General features: G+C 53.2%; 1 protein-coding gene across 2 annotated transcripts; it reads right to left on the bottom strand.

Moving 5' to 3' along the window:
- AMPD1 (adenosine monophosphate deaminase 1) lies at nt 1–11,849 on the bottom strand. Of its 2 annotated transcripts, none has more exons than XM_027659806.1 (16): nt 11,705–11,847; nt 9,891–9,902; nt 8,694–8,862; nt 8,028–8,193; nt 5,698–5,860; nt 5,261–5,480; nt 4,769–4,898; nt 4,324–4,518; nt 3,978–4,109; nt 3,734–3,897; nt 3,486–3,612; nt 2,900–3,063; nt 2,434–2,554; nt 1,539–1,712; nt 1,067–1,177; nt 1–244 (listed from the first exon to the last, which is right to left on the bottom strand). In XM_027659806.1, the coding sequence occupies exons 1-16, from the start codon at nt 11,724–11,726 to the stop codon at nt 89–91; spliced, it is 2,226 nt and encodes a 741-aa protein (XP_027515607.1). In that variant the 5' UTR covers nt 11,727–11,847; the 3' UTR covers nt 1–88. The 2 variants fall into 2 exon arrangements, with proteins under 2 accessions (XP_027515607.1, XP_027515608.1); XM_027659807.1 differs by having other exon boundaries at nt 89–244; nt 9,891–9,899; nt 11,705–11,849.
- Between the last annotated feature and the right edge of the window lie 716 nt (nt 11,850–12,565).

The raw sequence follows: 12,565 nt of genomic DNA, 5'->3' as shown, positions 1-12,565 counted from the left end.
GCCGCTTCTCAGACCGGGTTTTACTGCGCGACCGCCCCGGTGCCCTCAGAGTCCGGCACAGCCCCGGCCCCGCGCTCCCACCCCCTGCCTATTCGTTCTTCATCCCCTCGGCGATGAGGTTGAGCTCGTAGCACCAGGTCTCGTAGCGATAGGCCACGCGGATCTGGGCCACGTTCGTCTTCCGGATGTCGTTGCCTTCGGGCCCGTCTTCCCGGTAGTTTTCGCCCAGGAATTTGACTTTCTCCTGCCAGGGGAATAGACAGGGGTGCCAAGCTCAGAATTCCTTGTTCGGAAAGGCTGGGGGGAAGCCCTGAGCCCACGGACGGCGCTGGCCCCAGGGATCACCGTGGGCAGGGACACCCCAGCAGGACGGACACCACAAAATGTGGAATATGTAAAATTTTCCTAAGTTACGTTCATTGATGTTTGATCTTTGTGTACGTTCAAGCCTAATCAGCGAGAAGGGGGACTTAATCCTGTGAAACAGCAGCCAACAAGCTCTGAAGTGATGTCCAGGTGTTAGAAAAATTACACGTGGGTAGAATTGCCTTGTTAAGGTTTAGGGCTGGATGTGCTTTGAGCATCCCAGACCTACTGGGAGGTTAAAGACTGGAGAGAAGGATGTACCAGTGATAGTGGACACGGGGAATGCAGAATTTATGGGCTACAAGGACATTTGGGAAAAACTCCAAGGTAAGGAAGAAACTAATAAAGCCAACTCAGCAATTGTGCTGAAATCAGCTCCAGTTGGGTAAAAGATCATTCTGGCAGGGGCAGATCACAACCAGTGACTCACAGAGCATCAACCCTAAAGAAGAGGAAGACTGAGCATGGGACTAATTAGCATGAGAAGTGAGAGAATCATTAGCCTGTAGAAGCTAATTAATAAGGTAACTGATGTAACTTGTAACCAAGGAACGCTAATACCTTTGTTTGCTAAAACGTATAAAAAGTTTTGATAGCTGGTGTGCTGGATTTGTGGAATCCCACCGAGCACCCAGGGTTGTGCAGCTCTGAAATAAATAATAATTAGTGACGGATCCCAGTTTTTGTGGACAGCACCCACCTCGTGGGACAGGCCACACTGCAGGACGCTGTTCCTGGCGATCTCACACATGTCACAGGTGCTGAGCTTGAAGACCTGGGCGGCGATGGCATATTCCTCCATGAGGGGCTCCTGCAGCACAGGTGGGATTAGGGGCCAGCAGCTCTGCATGGGCTCTCCCACAGCTCACAGCACCACTGAATCACTGGGCTTGGAAAAGATCTCCAAGATCAAGTCCAACCTTCAACCCCCATTGCCCACTAAATATCACAAAGTGCTTGTTTGAACACTTCCAGGGATGGTGACTCACCCCTGCCAGCCCATTCCAATGTTTAACCACTCTTTCAGTGAAGAAATTTTTCCTGATGTTCAACCTGAACCACCCCTGGTAGAGGGGCAGATGGCCCAGCATATGATGGACCCTTGGCAGGTGCCCCTGGCTTCCCAAAAAGTGGAGGCCCACACACTCCCAGCCCCAGCGCTCACACGGTACCTTGGTGAAGTGGAACTGCATGGGGTCATCTGTAGAAAGGGACACCTTGAGCCCTTTCTGGTGGAAGTCAAGCAACGGATTCTTGGCATACTCCAGGAAGAGGCTGTTGTTGCTGAGTGGGGACATGGCAATGGGGATTTGGGCGAGGAAGTACAGATACTGCAGCACTGGGCTCTGCAAAGGTGAGCAGAGGTACTGGGTTAGGGATAAAGTTACTGCACCTTACACCTCTTTGGGGTCACTCCTCACATCAGGCCAGGCCCCAGGCAGGGAATGCAGTTCAGAGAATCACAGAGTCATAGAATCAACCAGGTTGGAAAAGACCTCCGAGATCATCAAGCTCAACCCTTGATCCAACACCACTGTGGTTACCAGACCATGGCACTGATGCCACATCCAGTCTCATCTTAAAAACCTCCAGGGATGGTGAATCCACCACCTCCCTGGGCAGCCCATTCCAATGTCTGATTACTCTCTCTGTAAAAAATTTCTTCCTAATATCCAACCTAAACCTCCCCTGGCAGAGCTTAAGACCAAGAGCTCACGTGTGCAAGGAAAGAGACAGGCAAGCCAGCAATCCATCCTTCAGAGTCCACATGGAGCGTGAGAGGACAAGGAGCTCAAACCTGTTTGGTGTCAGAATGCAGCTGGCTCGACGATAACAGATGTATCCTACAACAGGCCCGTGAGGCTGACCCCTCGAAATCCAACAGGTTTCTCAGCCAGATCCCCAAACACACCTGGAGAGCCCCAGAGCAGTAACATCTGCCTGAAGCCAGGCCGTGTCAGCGTAAAGCAGAGGCACAACCAACTGTCAGCTACAGGGAGGCAGCTGTGAACACATTCTGCTGCTTTGCCATGCCTGGGCTGCTCGTGACAGACCGACTCCGCTTACCTTCTTGAGGTTGAGGCCGTGGGAGATGTTATCTGCTGTCATGAAGGCTGCAAGCAGGTGTGTGATGGCCCCGGCCTCGCCGCAGTGCGGGCGGAACAGGAACGTGTTCATCCCACGCTGCCTGAGCGCAGGGAAGGAGGGCAGGCAGCAGGGTTAGGGGGCTGGACCTGACTTCAGGCCCAGCTCTGCCCCTACCCATGAATCCAGCCTGGACCAGGAGCACGTCACTCATTCTCTTTTCTCCTCTGTGCACGCAATAGATCCCTAATCTCTGCGGTCCCTAATTTTCACCCCAGTCCGTCACGCTTCCTACTGAGAAGCTTCTGGGTTGCTCTGGGATATGAAGCTCCAAACTACACTGGGGGCAGAGCAAGGTGGCCCCCATTTCTCCCACATCAATAACAAGCTGAGGTAACTCACGAGGCAGCCCCTTGTGCCACCTCATGGTGGCAGATCCGGGCCTCACCTGCGCAGGTTGTTCAGCACCAGGATGTTGCTGTACATGTAGTAGATGTAGTAGGTGTAGGATGGATTCTTCTCAGAAGTCCACTGCTCTGGCTTTGGGCTTTTGGTGCTGAACATGTGTCCACTGTGCTTGGATTCATCATCCACACTGTCGAAGCCAGTGATCTGCTCGGCAAGGTAACAAGAAAGGTGCATCTCAAGGCTCCCCACTTCACCATGCCCAGCTGGGCTGGCTCACCCTGCCCCCCTGCAGCTCACCAGAACCCACACCCCTGTCCTCCTCAAGAGCAGAGTCCAGCAAGGCTGCAGACCTCGCTCCTCACAACCCCCCCAAGCTCTGTCAGTAACCAGGAATAAAGCTCACACCTTCCCCAGGAGGTGAGGATTTCCCACAGCCCCACAGCAGCCAGCTCAGGGAGTCTGAGCCCTCCCTGCACTTCTGGTCACACACCCACTTCCAAGGATGTTGCAGAAGAGCCACAAACCCACTGATGACATCTTCCATGTCAGCCAATACCCCATTTCTTGTGCACAAACAGGGCTGTGAGTTCTCACCACACCTGACGACATCATCAGGTGACACTCACGTGGCGTAGAAAGACACTCAGCTCTTTGTGGGCTTGAGGATTGACAGTTGCCTCAAACACAGGAACAAAGATATTTTCCAGCATTTTCCCAAAGCTGGGCAGGAAATTCTTAGACCTGAACACATCACTGTGGACAGAGACAGGGATTAGCTGCTACCAGCGGGACAACACAGCCCACTGTCCCCACAACCCCCCCAGGTATGAGGTATCTGTAAGGCACAGTGGCCCCTCAGAGCCACAGCACATACTAAATCCTGGGTACTTGGATCATCCACTTCATGTTGGGGGAATAGACCCGGTGGGTGTTGAACCACCTGGCCAGCTTGGCCCACTCCTCCTCTGACCGCCCGTAGATCGAGAGCCGAGGCTCCGTGTGCTGGTACTTGGCGTCCTCCAGGTCGGAGCCAACCTCCTGCAAACCGGAGCAGACCGTGGCACGGGGACCCACAGCAGCACCAAAGCTTCACTTCTTCCCCTCCCCTCTCTCCTCACCTTGATGATGGTGGCAAAGTACTCGCCGTTGATGGCGTTCTCTGTCTTCAGGTACAGATCTCTCAGCTCGCTGGCCCCCACGGGGTTGTACTTGTCGTTGAACTTGTCAAAGCGCTGGAATGTCTGTCGGCCCTGGAAGAGGCAGGATCAGGGTCAAATCCTGCACTCACACACTCAGTCCAGGTGTGGCAGTAAGCAGGGACTGATCCAAACCACCCAAAACGGGAAAACCAGGAGCTGTGACACCCTGCCACAAATATTAACACACACAATATATCGTGGGTGTGCAGGGAAGGGAAAAACTGTGCCCCAAGAGTGATTTTTCACTAAATGTCCTACCACTTACAGCATGGACATCCAGAGAATCCACTGTCAGGTCGTAGGGGTGCAGATTGAGCTGCTGGAAGAGCTGTTTCAGGGTGAGCTGTTTGCCCTTGGCGTTGTAGACCACGCGGTCGGCGTCCACGTGGTAGGATTTCTTGATGAAACGCAGCAGATGCTTCTGGTTCATGCAGGCTGCAGCATGGATGTGCGTGTCCACCTGGGAAGCAAGAGGGACAGATCTCCAGCTTCGAGTTGGGATGTTCAGGTACCATCCCAGGGAGGCCCACAAACCCCTCGAGGGAGCACATGGTGTGAACACGACAGGCCAAGAGCAGCCCAGCCAGCACATTCCCACTTGTGGGAACAATGCCAGTGGACCTGGACTCTAAAATCCAGTTCCCAGGGAGAGCAAGGCACCAAGATGACTCCTCCTCAGGGTCACCAGGGCTGTAAGCCTTGCCCTTTACCTTCCGGCAGTTGTAAAAGTCCCGGTGCGGGTTGTTCTTCAGCTCCTTCATCTCCTCCATCTCATTGAGCATTTCATGCACTTGGAACTTGGACAAGAGGAACCTGAGGCGCCGGTGAGTGTAGGTCTTACTGGTGAAAGCAAAGGGCAGAACAGTGAGTGGGCTTCTCACCCCTCAGCACAGGGCTGCAGCTTTCACCCGAGGTGGAGCAGCTCATGCTGGCCAGCCCTGCTTCCCTCAGGTGCTTCTCCTGCCTCTATTACAGAGCTTCAAAGAATGGCTGGGCAGGTGGGAGTGTATCTACAGCCCTGTCTCCAGTCCCTGAATGCTGATTTTGCTTAAGACCCCAATCTGGAGGGCTGACAAGGGCCAAGTACAGCTGGGCAGCCAGGTATGTCATCAGCAGGTTCCTCCCTCCTCCCAGGAAGGGGAGGGGGCTGCCCTGACCTCCCTCTGCCCACTGAGGCAGAACCTGTTGGGTTGTGCACTTACACAGGCCCCTTTGCAATCAGGACCAAGAGGAAGTTCATGTCATCCACAAAGTCCTCGAGGCTGGGGTAGGGCAGGTCCTTTGGCTCATTTCTCTCAGCTGCCGCCTTGTCGGCATAGACATAAACTACCCCGTCCTTCATCTGGATGTGGTATCCCAGATCCTCGGGGAGACTCTCAGTTTCAAAGGGATCCTGTCCATCCTTCACTGGTGGGTTGAACACTGGACCAGAAGGAGAATTCCACATTGCACAGGCTGCCAGCCAACAACCCCCAAACCTGCCATACTCCCTCAGTCTGGGCAGTGGGCAGGGACACCCCACCACTGGGACACCCAAGAGGAGACCTGGGCAAGCTACTCCCCCGTGGAGCACTTCCACAATCCTTCCCTGCCCCATGTTGAGGCCAGAGGGGAAGCCCTTCCAGGATCCTGGGTGTACCTGGGCCAGTGTCACTCGCCCTCCAGGCCTCGCCCTCGATGGCACGCAGGTACTGGGAGGGGGTCTTGGGGAACCTCTGCAGAGAGCGCTGCATGTTCTTCTCCCGGATGCACAGGGCACGGTACAAACCTCTGCAGACAACCTCAAAATCTTCCACTGTCACCTGCAAGGGGGTTGTTGCTGAAGGCAAACACACAACTGGAACTCAGATGTCCAAGAGAGACACCCTGGTGAACCCAGATGGAGAGAGAACAATTTTGGTGTGCTGGTTTAAAAGTAAACCGGTGGGAGAAATGAACCCAGCTCAAGAGAGATTACAAGTCAGAGGTACAATTTACTAAAAAGGATTACAATAAATGCAGTGATACGGAGAAAAACTGTTTTTAACCCACAAAAACAGATGAATAACCCAGCACCCTGGGATAAGAACAGAACAGTGTTCATCAGCCCTGTGTTGAGCACCACGTGGGCCCCCGGGGGCAAAGTGAAAGGAAAGGAAACCTCAATGATGGTCACAGTTCTGTTAAAGTTCTGGTCCTCCTCTGGATCCCAGAAATGACACCAGAAGTCCCAAAATCCGTAGATAATATATGCTCAAGTTCAGGTGGGAATGCCCAGTACCTCCCCCAGGGCGGGGAGCTTCACGATGGGTGATTGAACTCTGTGAGCCATGGGATATTTTTGGAATCTTTCGTGGTCTAGGTGGTTGCAGCTGCCCATTATGCCAGTCCAAGGTGGCCCATTAGCAGAGATGACCCCTCAGGCTGGGTGTGAAGGTGTTAATGCCTTTCCAGAGGGGAGTTATCTCAGCTGAGTCCTCGGTGTGAAAACAAAAGAACACTCCCCTGCCCGGCAGGGCTCTTTAACACCCAGCTTGTAGCCTGAGGTGCCAGTGTGCCCTGGGCAGCTGCTGCCTGCTGCAAACGATCCATCAGTCCATCAGAAATGACAGAGAAGGTGTAGAATACACAGTTTTGGTTATACCCACATAGTGATAAACTGGTCCCAGCCCCTCTAACTGGGACGTCTGGTCACAGTGAGATAAATATCACAGAATCATAGACTGGCCTGGGTTGGAAGGGACCTTAAAGATCATCCAGTTCCAACCCCCTGCCATGAGCAGGGACATCTTCCACTATCCCAGGTTGTTCCAAGCCCCATCCAATCTGACCTTGGACACTTCCAGGGATGGAGCAGCCACAGCTTCTATGAGCAACCTGTGCCAGGGCCTCACCACCCTCAGGGGGAGGAATTTCTTCCCAATATTCAATCTAAACCTACTCTCTGTTAGTTTGAAGTCATTCCCCCTTGTCCTGTCACTGCATGCTCTTGTAAAAGGTTCTTCTCTAGCTTTCTTGTCATACCATATCATAACCATAATCATAATCATAATCATATGATAATCATATCAATCATCCCCTCCCTCCCGCTGCTCTGCCTGGGCAGGGCAAGGCAGGGGTGATAGGCGGAGTCCCAGATATGGCAAAGGGAAGCTCCTGGTGCCAGAATCAGTGAATTCCAATGCCACCCCCTCTTACGTTCCTCACTGTAATCTGTAGATGGCCCTGAAATGGTCAGGCTGGGGCAAAACACTAAAAGCTATTTTTGGAGCCCAGGCTGAAACTGAAGCAGGAACAACATGAAACACCGACCAGTGGCCAGGACAGTTTTTGATTTACTGCTCTGACAAGTGTTTTGGGCAGTCAGAAGTGGCTCAAAGGAGTGGAGCAGGGTGAGAAAACACCACTAGGACAGTCACAGCAGGGGGAACGTGCCTGAACAAGGAGGGATTTTCAGATTCCCCAATTGCTCTTGTGCTGTGCAGCTCCAAGCTGAGCTTGGATCCACCAGCACGATCCCAGGGGCAGCACAGATGTAATAGGAGGCTCAGGAGAAGGAGGAGGGATTAGCATAGGAGGTGATAACAGTCGTGGTCAACTGGCTCTAGGTGACCCTGCCTGTGCAGAGGACTTGGAATGCATGACCTCCCTCAGCCATTCTGGGATTCTGGGATATGCACAGATCCTGGACAGACACAGCTGTGTGCAAGCAGAGAGGATGTGACAGAATGAGCACAGCCTGCTCCGCCACATCCTCCCTGGAGAATCCCATAGGAACCATGGAGCAACCCACAGACTCCTGCCAAAGAATTCAGCTATGGATCCCCCAGGAATGCAGCAGGGCATCACCAGAGGCTTGTGAGGCACAGACTGTCCTGGGAGACACTGCAGCTGGCACAGACTCCTGTGACACTGGGCACTGCTGAGGGACAGGCAGGGACCAGAGGTGTGTGGCCAGCAGGGGAGGGGAACAGCCATGGAAGTACCTACCCCAGAGGCATAATCCCCACTGATCTGGACCCTCTGGAAGGCAGGCACATTCTGGTAGAGGGGGGAGGTGGAGATGACCTCATCCATGGCAGACAGGCTGCTGACAGACTTCTGAACCAAGGGCAGTGCCAACGCAACTGTCTTCAAGCGGAGATGGCCCTTCTTCCTGCCGGGGAGGAAAACCTCAGGCAAACAGCCCCATCCCGGGGTCACAGGCAGGTGCAGGGTCAGGGGCACTTCCCACAGCCATGTTCTAACTGTGCTCAACACAGATCAGCTCCCTGGTGCCTTCTGAGCACCTGAAACAGCCGCTGCCAAGAGCAGAGGCCACAGATCACAAAGTGGTCACAGATCACAAAGTAGCCACAGACTTGGGGAGTCTCATCTTTCCAGAGAATGGTCTCCAAGTCTTCCTCTCCACCAGCTCTGAGGCCATTGCTGTCCCTGACACCCAGGGAGCAGGGTGTCTTTCTGTCCAACAGTGGGAACACTTGGAGAGGAAACCCTGGATACCTGACAGATGCCTTGGGATTAGCAAGGATTAATCCCACAGGTGTGATGAGCTGTTCCCCTTCCCATGGGCTTTGATTTACATCCCCCCTGCTCTGGCCAAGGGTGTGCAGACCGTGTTCCTCTCCTTTCCCAGGATCCCTGGCTGTTGCTCACCGCTTCTCCGTGGTGACACTTCTCTCCTGCAGCATCATGTGCACCTTCATTTCCTGCCAGGAGATGGGGGCGATCTCCTCCACATCGAAGATTTCTCCCTTGACCTCCTCATCTTTCACCTCGGAGGCAAAGATCTTCTCCGCGAAGGAGCGCATGGACTCGTCCATCTCTGCAAGGAGAGGGAGCAGAGCTCAGGCTCCCACAGGCAGCTGGTTCCCAGCCACTGGAACAGGCAGGTGTCCCTTGCAGGCAGCTCAGTGCTCAGCTGCCGTTTCCTCGTGGCCCCCACACCCCATAAAGGACTAGGGGTGACCTCCCAAATTTGCCACGAGGCTGGGACACACCTGGTGAGCTGGAGACATACCTTGGTACCCCCAGTACAGCAGGAAAGGCACCAAGAGTGGTGCAAAAAGGCCCAGGAAGAAGCAAATCCTTGGGAAGGGCAATTATGGGAGCATGCACTGATGGGGAGAGGGGAAGATTGGCAGAGCCCTTACAGCTCTAGGAAGTCCAAGCCCCTCTTGCTCCACAAGGCATCCAGTCAGGAGGAAGACAGAGGTATGGATGGAGGGGGGGCAGAGCCAGCAGCCCAAGCACTCAGCTCCCACCATCCCAGTGCAGCTGGAGAGCCCCAGCTGGGGAGCCACGGCTGGACCCCCCTCACCCACCACGTGCATCCTGCTGCCAAGGTCACCACTGACACAGGGTTGGCTGAGGCTTTATGGAGGAGGAGAAGGATGGTTGAAAGCCCTTCCACTGCCAACAAAACAGCATCAAAAGTCTCCCAGAAGCACAGGTTTGCACGGCAGCACAGGAACAGGAACGGAGCAGGCTTTGCCAGCAGCTGGCAGCTCAGCACAAAGCTCGGCGAGGATCGATGCTGAAGGACAGACCTCACCATCGACATGTCACCCAGGACATGGTCAGCACGTGAGGGCCAAAGCAGAACGGCCAGAGGGTTCTCACCAGCACTCAGGGGTGCCAGGACAACATTTAAAAAATTGCAGTTTCCTGTACTAAAGGGCCAGAAAGCTGGGACCATTCCGTGTAACACCGAGGGGCACTGCTGGCACTGCCAGGAAATAGCATTTCTCCAGCTGCTGAAAGATCACCATGATCATGTAACAGCTGTTGGGTTCCACTGATCATGTCCAGGCAGTAACACAGCAGAGCATAGAGAAACCCAGCAATACTCACGTTTGTCTTCTGCTGTTTAAGATAAAACAGAGACAAAATGAAAGCTGTTGTGATCAGCCCTTGAAAATCTGAACCTTTTTGCCTTGTCATCTCACCAGTCATTAAAAAGGGATTAGCAAAGTACAAGTTTAGCCAAAGCCTTCCACTTACAAAAAAATTATAGAAACACAGAATGGATTGGGTTGAAAGGGACCTTAAAGATCATTTTGTTCCATCCCTGCCATGGGCAGGGACACCTTCCACTAGCCCAGGTTGCTCCAAGCCCTGTCCAACCTGGCCTTGGACACTTCCAGGGATGGGGCAGCCACAGCTTCTCTGGGCAACCTGTGCCAGGGCCTCCCCACCCTCACAGGGAACAATTTCTTCTGTATATCTAATCTAAACCCACCCTCCTTCAGCTTAAAGCCATTCCCCCTTGTCCTGTCACTCCATACCCTTGTGAAAAGTCCCTCCAGCTTTCTTGTTACCCCTTTAGGTACTGGGAAACAAACAAACAAACAAACAAACAAACAAAAAACAAACAGAGCAATAGCTGCCACTTTGAGCAACACAAAGATGTGAGTTTGGCATCGCCTGTTCCCAACAGAGCCTCGGTGGTGCCTTAGTGTGTAACCAAACCCCCAACCTGAAGCTCTGGCACAGCTTCTGCCTGCCACAGTCTGTTTTCCCTGCAGCTGTCCAAGATGAAACATTTGCCAGAGCCCAGATCACCTCAGTCAACACTACAAGAGACTAACAGGCACCCAGCCACGGGGGAAGACTGGGCTGTCCTGGGAGGTCTCTCCCTACCCCTGTGTCCAGGTGCAGGGATGCAGCAGGACCAGGAGGAGGGCAGGACAGCCTTCTCCTGCTGGACATGCAGGCAGATATTTCAGTGACTCAGAGCACCAGGCTTGGCTATTTTTTGCCCGTGACTCGCCCTCCTTTGTGGAGATCAGGATGGATGGGCATTTCAGAGTTCCATCCCCCTGTGTCACATCTCCATTTATTCCTAACAGGAGCAGACAGCTGAGGCACTACATTTCCACAGATCCTCACTCCTGGTCATACAGGGTGGCAGCAACATTTTGAGGGTGCAACTCCTGCCCTTTCCATCTGACCCAGCAGTTCAGGCTGCAGCTCCAACATCATTCATTTCCCAAATCCCAGCCTGGGGAACACACTCCTGACATTCCAAGTATTCATTTGCAAATGAAGCATCCCAGAAATGCCTCCATTGACCTTTCATCCCTTTACTGGATGAAAACTACACTCAGGAAGGTTTACAACCTCCCACTGGTGGTGCAGGGCCAGGGTTTAACAGCAGGCTCACACAGGAGGACACTGTCTGTCACACCACAGCCCTGCAATTCCAAACTCGCTCTTATCAGAGCAGCTTGGTGCTGATATCACTCAGGCCTCTGCAGCCACCTGTCACATGTCCCTCTGCACTGCTCTGCAGAGCCTGGCTGGCCCTGCTCCTGCTGCCCAGTTTGTGCTCCCCATGCCCTCAGGAATGCAGCTCCCCACATCTTCTGAGCTTTGCCAAGCTGACCAGAGGCTCCTGAAATCCCTCTGACCCACATCCACAGGGATTCAGTGCTGTCATTACAGGACACATCACACTGCAGGAGAGATAATATTTTTCTTCAGTACCAGCAAGAGCAAGATTTAAATTATTTCTTTAAACTATTTCAAGTATCCCGAAAAATGTCTCCAAGCAGGAAGAAAAACGCCCAAAGGCCCCAGTGAGGTCCTGTGGACCATCCAGATCTCCAAGGCTGTGGGCTGAGAGCCTGCCCCTTGGCTCCTTGGCTCGCTGCTTTCAGACCTACCTGGAATTCTCCCCTGGGACATCGTTGCAGCAAAGTCTGCAGAGCCTCAGTAACACCCCACTGTCCCCGAGCACACGGGGCCGAGTGACAGCCCAACACTAATTTTACAGCTTTCCCTTCCCTGTAATCAGACTCTCCCACTCTAAAAGGAGAGTAAAGATCAACTGGGGACCTATTTAAAGTGCAGCCACAAGTGCTTGCACTGAAACAGGTCAACCAAGGCTCAAATGTAATGATTTTTCTTCTCTAAGTCAGGCTTCATTCTTACATTTCATGGAGATTCACCTGTTGCCTGGTCAAATTTCTGCTTCCCAGGGCAGCTGCATCTCTCTAAAGTGAACTGTGGAAGTCAGTCTTTCAAGAGAGACTAAACCTGACACCTTCTGTGCTGAACCAAAGTTTTAAAGGAAATTCCCAAGGCAGAGCTTTGGTGTTTCCATCGGAACAGGGGCTGTGGGTAGATACAAACTATGTGCTCTCACCTGTGCTGTTCAGAGACAGGGATCTACCTGAAAGCCTGGATTTTAGCACAGATGTCCTCACATCTTCCCAGGTGAATCCAACAAACAAAAGGAAGGTGGTTCAAGGAACTCCTCCCTTAAGCCACACACGTGGCTTGGGTCTGGCAGAGCAGGCATCAGGTTGGGAAGTACCTCCTGCCTTGATTTAAGCAGATTGTCCCCAGCATATTGGGATTGAGGGCTGTACCCTCCTTTAGGGTGTCCTCAAACCTGCTTCAGGTCTCACCTGAAGCTGGGAAACAGCTCCTGTCTGAAGAAAAAGGCCAGAATTTGTCATGCCCTGCATGTTGCCAGAGTAACTCTGAGCTTCTGACCCAGATTCTGGTGGGAAGTGGTGAAC

This window comes from Corapipo altera, unplaced genomic scaffold (genome assembly GCF_003945725.1).
Source record: "Corapipo altera isolate COAL_440 unplaced genomic scaffold, ASM394572v1 77b, whole genome shotgun sequence".
Lineage (NCBI taxonomy): Eukaryota > Metazoa > Chordata > Aves > Passeriformes > Pipridae > Corapipo > Corapipo altera.
Note: the sequence above shows the minus strand (reverse complement) of the source record. Positions and strands in the feature narration are given on the sequence as shown.